The sequence below is a fragment of the Balaenoptera ricei genome, chromosome 12 (genome assembly GCF_028023285.1).
Source record: "Balaenoptera ricei isolate mBalRic1 chromosome 12, mBalRic1.hap2, whole genome shotgun sequence".
Taxonomy (NCBI): Eukaryota; Metazoa; Chordata; class Mammalia; order Artiodactyla; family Balaenopteridae; genus Balaenoptera; species Balaenoptera ricei.
The window spans coordinates 29,766,894-29,776,094 of record NC_082650.1 but is presented as its reverse complement, the minus strand read 5'-3'; the positions used below and the strand labels follow the sequence as shown (position 1 = coordinate 29,776,094).

General features: G+C 49.5%; 1 protein-coding gene across 1 annotated transcript; it reads left to right on the top strand.

The window, feature by feature from the left end:
* Window positions 1-1,267: 1,267 nt before the first annotated feature.
* On the top strand, window positions 1,268-4,423 carry TCF21 (transcription factor 21). The gene is made up of 2 exons (XM_059941164.1): window positions 1,268-2,092; window positions 3,870-4,423. The coding sequence occupies exons 1-2, from the start codon at window positions 1,643-1,645 to the stop codon at window positions 3,957-3,959; spliced, it is 540 nt and encodes a 179-aa protein (XP_059797147.1). The 5' UTR covers window positions 1,268-1,642; the 3' UTR covers window positions 3,960-4,423.
* Window positions 4,424-9,201: the final 4,778 nt, after the last annotated feature.

The window sequence follows — 9,201 nt, the reverse complement described above, 5'->3', positions numbered from 1 at the left end:
AATAAAGACTGATTTGCTGACAATCTGTTTAGTTTACAGCATAGGGGGAAAGCAAACAAGACCCTGCTAACAAAACAAAATGTTAGAGGTTAGTGAATTCCCAGCTGAGCCCAGGATTAGAGATATGGTATCTTAATGTAGGAGAGGGGTGCAGATTCCAAGCCAAAAGCTCAGAATCTGCTCTTGCATTTTGCTCTAGCCCCTCATCGTCAATGCTTAATTGCAAGGAAAGAAAACCTGGAGAACTAGTAAGAAAGATTCATGCATTCTGTCTCTCTGATTTCATTTCATCGATGTCATTCAATCCCTTGGTTTCTGGTTCCTTTTGCTTTTCTACTTACTCCCCAGATTTTCTTTTTCTCCAGGAAAGATGGTCGGGGCTGGAGTTAGAGATGGAAAAAAGACCCTTCTGAACAGGACAATTTTGCTTAACGTTTTGTAATGTCAGCTTTACATGCAGAACCCAGGTAGCCAAGAGGATGTAAGGAGAAGGCAAAGGCAGCAGGCAGCACTGGGAGGGAGGAAACCAGAAGTCCCGGACAAGGTGATGTCTGAGAGCAACTAACGTTCTTAAGAGAATATTAACTGCATTTCTAGAAAGAAATTTAGGGGAAAGTTTTAATTTCATTAAGAAAAGATTATCGACTAACAAAATGTTTTCCACACACCAGTATTACTCTGTCTCATTTCCTCCACTCCCCCTAAACTGTGTGTGGTTGTGTGTGGGTGTGCAATGGTCAAGTCTGTTCGTGTACACACCGGCAGTTCCTCGATATCTTTAAAGTGACCAAGTGTAGATGGATTTTTTGGTACTTTCTCTGTCATCACCCTAATGATCTTAGAAAGCACTTATTGTCTTAATTCACCAGAGTTAAGGTGTGACGGTATCTTGGAAAAGCCACAGAGTCTTATAGGGTGTTGGCAGGAGGTGGTTGATCCCTGCCTGCATTTTAATTGGTGTTTTCTGGGGGGAAGCGGGGAGCCAGAGGATGCTAGTGAGATTTGTGGGTGGAAGGCCCAGAAAAAGCGAAAGGATGTGGTCGTTTTCCTGAAGTTCTCAGTTTCAGGCAGCTATGACCTGTTAAGAAGGAAAGCGGGCCTTAGGAGACGGGCTCCCCCCGGAGAAGGAGCTCGAGTGGCGCCCGCTCCTCCCCAGACCGGCCAAGAGTGGGAGAAGGTGACTGGTATTTGCGTCCTGCAATGGAGTTGATTCACATTGCAAGCTGGAAATCAGGGGCTGTGCGTGAGAGTTTCCCTCCGGTTGTGAAAGGGGTCTAAGAGAGTTGCTGGGGCCTGGCAGGCCCCTCCCCTGGGCTGCAAGGATCCGCCTCTATTCCCCAGATAAATTCCTAGTGTCCACCAAATTCCTCAGCGCTCTCTCACACTCCTCTACGGCCACGACTCCGGGGGTGGGGAAACAGAGCGTCGGCTTCCTGCCCGCAGAAGCCCTCGCGGCTCCTTCTCAAGACTCTGCGAAGGGGAAAGGGGTGTGAGACCCAACCAGACCCGCAACTCCCGGCTCCCAAGCCGAGGTGGCTGTCCGACACTCCACGTTCGGGGGGTCCATTGGTCTCGGGGTCTCTCTCCTCTCTTCCCTTTCTCCTCTCTCCCTTCCCTGTCTCTCTCATCCTCTCCCCCAAACATGTCCACCGGCTCCCTCAGCGATGTGGAGGACCTTCAAGAGGTGGAGATGCTGGACTGCGACGGGCTGAAAATGGACTCGAACAAGGAGTTTGTGACTTCCAACGAGAGCACCGAGGAGAGCTCCAACTGCGAGACCGGCTCTCCCCAGAAGGGCCGCGGCGGCCTGGGCAAGAGGAGGAAGGCTCCCACCAAGAAGAGCCCCTTGAGCGGGGTCAGCCAGGAAGGGAAGCAGGTCCAGCGCAATGCGGCCAACGCGCGCGAGCGGGCCCGGATGCGGGTGCTGAGCAAGGCCTTCTCCAGGCTCAAGACCACGCTGCCCTGGGTGCCCCCGGACACCAAGCTCTCCAAGCTGGACACGCTTAGGCTGGCGTCCAGCTACATCGCCCACTTGAGGCAGATCCTGGCCAACGACAAGTACGAGAACGGTTATATTCACCCGGTCAACCTGGTAAGTTCTCCGGTGCGGCGGCGGCGTCCCGGGGAGGGGGGCGGGGGCGACCCAGCGCGCCTGCAGTGGGTCCCCGGTGAGAGCGTGCGCGCCAGCCTGGGAGCCGCGCATCTCAGTCACCGCCAGCCAGCGTCTCTAGGGGACCGGTGCAGGCGAGCCCCACACGGCCCTCACTCTCTGCCTTCCAAGCCGCGGGAACGCGTTGATTTATGCGAGTATTTGACGTGGCAGCCCAATTAGGAGTTTGCAGGCGTATCGAGCTGGCAAAGAGGAAGGATCCCTCCGCGCTCGCGCCAGCGCCTTCGGGGCCGGTGCGGGACAGCGAACACCGACAAGATGCCGCGCGCTGAGGCGGCATTTTAGTAATCCTTTTATTCTTCTTTAATCTGAAGAGTAAAACTTGATTCCCCGCCCCCTCTAATTCCTGTAAATAAGAACAGCCAACTCTGTTTCTTTCCCAAGGATATGTAGAACCTTTACACATGGACACATCATGCCCCCCCATAATTGTCACATTAAGTCCCCAACTATTTAAATATTCTGCACTTCTCCTATAGATGGATTAACATTTTCGAATCCCAGAATTTCTAGCAAATACCAGCATAATCAGAACATTATCACGAGTATTAGCGTAATAAATAATATTAAAATAGGTCACTCTCCTTCAAGTTTAAGAACATGTTACTTTTTATCTTAAAAAATAATGCTCATTGAGTCTAATATTTTTCTCAACCGCATTTTACTGTTTAAGAACTATATTTTAATTCCTTTTTCATTTGATTTAATTTTAAAACTGCCAGGGGCTAAAGAAAAACAAAAACTAACTACCACCTCTGTTTATATATGATAAGAAGGAGAGGTTTTCCTCTTAAAAGTCTTCTTATCGGTCGGCACTAGCGAGAGAGGTTTGAAGGTTTGAATTGTCTTCTCTCTGAATTGGTTTCAGGAATTGGGGAGGGGGGAATGCAAAACCACATTTTGCTGTGAAAAATATTTTTCCTTCTAATTAAAAGTCAGGTTTTTGAATGAGTAAACAGCTTTTTAAAATCTGGAACGAAACTGAAAGCAGTGCCTTCATTTACAGCTGCTGCTGCCTTCATCTTTGAATAAGAAACTTAAGCGAGCTTTATTATACACAGAACGGAGAAGGGAAGAGAAAGCTATGCTTGCTCAGCCCAGTAGGAACACAATGTGAAAATACGCGGCTATATTCTTTTATTAACATTATTTCTTTTTAAGAGCTGGCGATTAATTTAGAAACTGTGGTTAAAACCCGCGTTTGTGATGGAGGAAACCAAAGATAGAAGTAGGGAAATCCATGGGGGTGAAAGAGAGAGAGGGCTGGGAAGCCTGACCAGGACCTCAGAAGAGGGCCAGCAGGCGCTTCACCTTGAACCCGGTGCCCAGTGGCGCGAGGTCCTTCTCGGCTTCCCTGCTCCGGTTCACCCTAGCATCTGCCTCCGGGCTGTGGCAGGAGCCACTTTGGGCTTTCCAAGGGTCTCCTCTCTTGGGTTTCACTTCGAACCCAGGGCGAGCCCCTCTTTGCTCTACCACCTCGAGCTGTGGCTTGGCGCCAACGTTGCTTTCTGCTTTACCCAGCCACAGGGCGCACTAGGTCACCGGGAAAACTGCAGAGATAACGGGCCACTCCAACTCACCGCCTGCCCCCCTACCGTGCCCTTTCCTTTGGGCGCCCTTTCCTTTGGTCTCGGGCCCCCGCCTCATCCCACCCCTCCTCCACGGCCACTTACCTCCTCCACCCTCTTCTCTCCTGCAGACGTGGCCCTTTATGGTGGCCGGGAAACCCGAGAGTGACCTGAAAGAAGTGGTGACCGCAAGCCGCTTATGTGGAACCACGGCGTCCTGACCTTGGAGGTGCGAGTCTGGGAAAGGCGCGCTCCCGGGGTGGGGGAGCGGGCCCCGGGAAGGCGACCCTTGCCCTCCCTGCTCTCTGTCTCTTCTTCACCCTTGCAACTCTCCTCTCCCTTTCCCACCCCTCGAGAACACTTTACAGCGACGAGGAGATTCGTTTCCAAACCAGAGGACATCAATTGTACTTACAACGATTCCCATCTATTTAACTTTATTAACTTCTACCGTGAATGACTCTGCGAGCCTTGCTGGTCCAAGTGCAATATGTAATTATAAATATATAAATAGATAATAAGAGCCTATCAATGTGTATCTTTTGTACAATATGTTGTAAAATGTAGATCATAGAATAGCTGACTTTGACAGTCACATTTATAAAGTAATTCACTTAAAGATATATATTTTTTTCAAACAAGTTTTGCTACTTTCAAAAATAAATCTTTCTTTATATTGCTAAAAGCCCCGACATTTGGTGTGATTTTTTAAAATATATATTTGGAATAGAAAGATGGGGAACTATGGGGGAGCTATATAATAAAAGTGGTTCTTTGGAACCTCAATCCAAACTTCTAGAGATAGACAACGATTAAATACGATTTTCACTATGAAGGTGCAGATCATATTCTGCACTGAAACCTCAAAAAGAAACTAGTCCCTCAAGTTTGCACGTTACTTTTAAGACAACTAGAAATAATGTAACTGTAAACAAAGAAAGGGAAGGATTAAAGTTATTAACAGTTACACAATTCAAGAGAAAAACACACCAGAAAAGAAAAATCTGATTTTCAGTTATTCCACAGTTTAATTGCTAACATGAGCAGGAAGGTAAACTCCACATTCTATAACTTTCCAGGCGCGTACATGAACCCAAGCAACCCATAGCTGCAAAACAGTGAAGAAATACTGGGAGTGATGAAAAACGTATATGCCATACCTTTGGAATGTGTTTTACGATTTTCAAAGGGCTGCAACGTGTATTATATATTTCTTATTAATAACTGATGAATTACTTATAACAACGCGCATGCCTGCCTTTCGGTTACATTAGCCAGCGCGTTCAGCTCCTCTCCACGACTTCCGGTGGATTGGGTTTTAATTTAAACATCTTCCAGGCTACGGAACAGCTCGTTGGGGAAGATTAAGTTGAGATAAACAGAGAGGCGAGTCCGAGGAGCCTGGGACCGGGTTCCCTCGCTGCCCCAGCGCAGCCAGCGGCGGCCGATGCGCCAGATGCCACCAGGGCTGTTTAATGTTCGGGGTTATGACCGCAGTGTTTACAAGACGTCTTCGGTTATTTATACTGTTATTCCTCGCAGAGGGCCTTGAAACTTCCGCTTCATTTGCTCTTTCTTTTCGATTTTTTTTCCTTTTTCTCGGCTCAGTTAGGTACCTTGAGTAAGAGCTCTCCCGCTCTTGCACTTACCTTCAACCCAACACCAAAGGCCGCTTACGGGGTGGAGCCCTCAGCCTGGACAGCAGGGAAGGAGCCGGCGATGCTCTTGACCCGGGGAACCGCTGTGCCAGGAGGGATGTTCTCTGCCAGAGATAGTTACCACGTTACCAAGTCCACATCTCCATTCTCCAAGCGCTGGGAACGCGGGTGACTCCTCACCCACGTACCTGTCATTCGCACGTCGGAGGACCTCTCAGGGTGTCAGGCTTCCCTCCCCCTCCCTTACCCCCTACCCGGACTTGACCCTCAAGAGAGCATTTTAAGCCCTGGCCACCTCCACCTTTCCCAAATTCGCTTCTACCAGAGGGACGGACCATCTACCCTCGCCTCACCGATCCAGAGTTCAAGTCAGAGATGCGTCCCAACGTGATTCAGTTGTCTGTGTTTCACGTTCAGCAAAATTTCCAAGCTCCCACTCACGTTTTTACAAAAAATACTCAAAATTCTGAGCACTCTACGCAGGCGGCCCCCTAAAGAAGAAATTTCTGCTTGCTCATTCTTTGACGACCCCCAACCGCAAAAGTATTTGTTAAAAAGTCCTCATGCCTCCCACCGACAAGTTGCAGCCCGTGCTTTCAGCATAAGGCCTGAAGCTGTGCACATGGGACACGCAAGTTAAGCCCTAGTTGTGCGTCCAGTTCTTTCCTGAAAAGGTTTGGATTCTCAGTTTTCTCATCTCCAAAAGTGGGGATAAACGTGATTATAATGATAATAATAATCGTACTCATACATTTCCTCTTTCACCTCACAAAGCCTTAGTGGCGCTCAAATGAAATTATAGTTTTGCAACTGCTTTGTAATGGAAAAGATCCGTGCACATATTGGTCACTTGTACTAAGTGGCTGGCGGTGAGCTGCCTATACTAGACCCGACTAGACCTGAAAGTACTCATGCAGGGAGCTCAAGAGCATGCACAAGCGAGGGTCTTTTTATTGCAGGAACCAACACACCCCTTATATGCAATGTTGAAGGTTACAATTTCTCTCTCTCTCTCTCTCTCTCTCACACACACACACACACACACACAATCCTTTACCCCTCCTCGATGTTCTCCCATTTTGTCCAGAGCTTTATACCAATGTGACTATTTCCTAGAAATCCAGAGTCCAGAAAAATTCAGAGAACAAAGATAGGGACTGGGACCAGCAAATAGAAGGGCTACACTGGTGCCTGGTTGTCAGCAAACCCTGAGCACAGGGCTCTCAGCCTTCGAGCCTGGGCACACTAGGGGACCCAAGGGTTGTCCACTGAAGGGAGCAAGCAACATGGTGGGAATGACTGGGTTGTGGCTACCAGTAGCCCTGGCACAGGACAACCCCCCTCCACACACACACATCCACAGTCTAAACATCTCTCCTTCCCATGGACCCTTCTCTTCTGCCAGATCATCAGTTCTCCCACACCCACCATGCCCTGCTTCCCAATGTCTGGTGCTCTTCTCAAGCCTGTCCCAGCGGGGTGTGACTTTGAGCCTACCATGCCAGCACAGGTACTTGGCATGTCTCGATCTTAAAGGAGGCAAGCGGTATCTGAAGGAGTGGGGGACCCCCTTTACCACAAGCCAGATAGTTAGGGGTGAGGGAGGTGTGACCTCTCAGTTACAAAAAATATCTTAGAAGGTGCTTTCTAAGATAGTCTAGAAGGAGAACGACCAAAGCAGGTTGTAGAAGCCTGGAAGGAAAATGAAATGTTTCAAATAAGCATGTCTGTGAGTTCTCAGGAGGAGGAGACAGATACTGAAAGTGGACTGAAGCTGGGGAAGTCCCCTCTCCTCCCTTCTCTCTCTTTCTCCTTCTGATGGCTTCTATGACTTCTTATAGGCAACACATTGTGCTTCCAGCAGTCTTCCCCACTGTCACGTCAGACTTCTTTCTAAACAGATAAGCGGTAAACAAGGTTGGTACCTGCTAGTTATATTCAGTGATCAGTGGGAAACACTGCCCAGGGAGGCTTTTGAGCCAGGGATTGCTGGGCGTGTATGGGAATCACCTGGACAGCTCCTGGAAATAGAATGTTGGCTCCATCCATCCGAGTTCCAGATTCAAGAGGTCTGAGGTGGAGGTGAGGCCCCAGAATTTCTACTTCTAACAAGTTCCCAAAATATGCTGAGGCTACTGGTCGGGAAACCACATTCAGAATCACTGTTTGGGGATTTGTCTCATTAAAGAAACAAAAGACGTTGAAATGGAGAGAAAGAAAATATTTGGGAATTGCTTTTTCTTAAGAGGCTGCATGTTCTGGGCTCCAGTTTCATTTACATTTCTATTCGCTCCACGGCGGCATGCAGTGTATTCTTAACGCTTAAATGCCAGTCGAGACATCAAACCACTAGTCCTCAGAAAATATTAATAAAAGATTTGTGCAACCCTGGTGTATGGATGTGTGTGCGCGTTCGTCTGGAGCTCTCAAAGAGATTTCAGGTGATGGATTAAAGGCCTGGATGGATTAGGGCTCGGCTGCTGTTGGCTCCGTCGCGACCCCTAAGGGGGAGAGAAATCCGAGCGCCCGGGACTCATGCCCCCTACAACTTCTCGGTTGCGCAGAGGGTCCCGCGATCCAATCCAGGTCAGCAAAGCTTTCCCCTTCACTCCAGGGGGAGTAGGAGGGTTTGCTCTGGGCTGGGGCCCTGCGCTTCTGGCTGGTGGGAAGTCGGCCTGGGGTTGAGGTGCAGGGTCTCGGGCTGGTAGGGAGAACGTGGCAAGCGCCGGGTGGGGCTCTCGGGCAGGAAAGGGCCCCGAACCAAGAGGCGGAGTAGGGAACGGCTCCTCTGGGGCTTTTCTACCCGGGACACAAGTTTCTGGAAGTGGGCGGGAGGAGAAGGATGGAGAATCCGATTTCGAGACCCAGCCTACACCGCCTCCTGGGTCCGCATCCCTTTCCGGGCGCCGCCTCCTAGACGGCCGGGTGAGTGTGCCAATGCGGACTGGCCCAGCGCAAAGACACCGCCAGGGAAGGTTCTAGGGTAATGACCCTGCTCAGCCAACAAGGAGAGGCGCAGACTCCAGCCAGCTGGCGAGAGGAACTTCCTTTCTTAGCTCTGCATCCTTTTCTCCAAATTCTGGCGATGCCCTAGGAAACTCGAGCGGTGCCAGTGGCATTCTTGAGAGCCAGGCTGGCTTCCTCCAGGCGTCGGGGTTCCAGGCGCCTTTGATCTTTCTATCTGGCAGGCTCAGCTGGTCCACCTCCAGCCCGTTCATGGAAAGATTAACCACCCCGAGGACTAGGCTAAAGATCCCTTCCCAGGGCAGAGGGAGGAGAAAGGGGTGGAAAGGGCAGAGAGAACAGTTGAGAATGTTTTCTAGTTTTGAGACCAGACTCCTCGAGGCGACGTCATCTCATCCATTGTACCCAGCATCCAGCTTAGCGCCTGACACCTCAATACGTGTTGAACCGCCAGTGAATCATTAACTCTCTGAGGCTATGGTGAAGGAAGAAGTTAAGATACAGGGCAGTTGGAGCAAAGAAATTGACAGTGGGGCTGTTGCCATGGTTAAATTGAAGCAAACCGGGACTTCCCTGGTGGTCCAGTGGGTAAGACTCTGGGCTCCCAGTGCTGGGGGCCGGGGTTGGATCCCTGCTCAGGGAACTAGATCCCACATGCACGGCACAACTAAGAGTCCACATGCCGCAACTAAAAGATCCCGCGTGCTACAATGAAGATGGTGCAGACAAAATAAATAAATAAATAAAACATTAAAAAAATAAAATTTCTGAAAAAAAAAGAGAAAGAAACAACCTCTTAGTTGAAATCTGGGTGTATATTTGAGAAAAGAATAAAGCAAGC

What these genes read in the sequence shown, in the direction of transcription:
- TCF21 (XM_059941164.1), top strand. Translation starts at nt 1,643, where the DNA reads ATGTCCACCGGCTCCCTCAGCGATGTGGAGGACCTTCAAGAGGTGGAG. An exon ending in ATATTCACCCGGTCAACCTG is followed by an intron (nt 2,093 to 3,869) that starts GTAAGTTCTCCG and finishes TCTCTCCTGCAG; the next exon opens with ACGTGGCCCTTTATGGTGGC.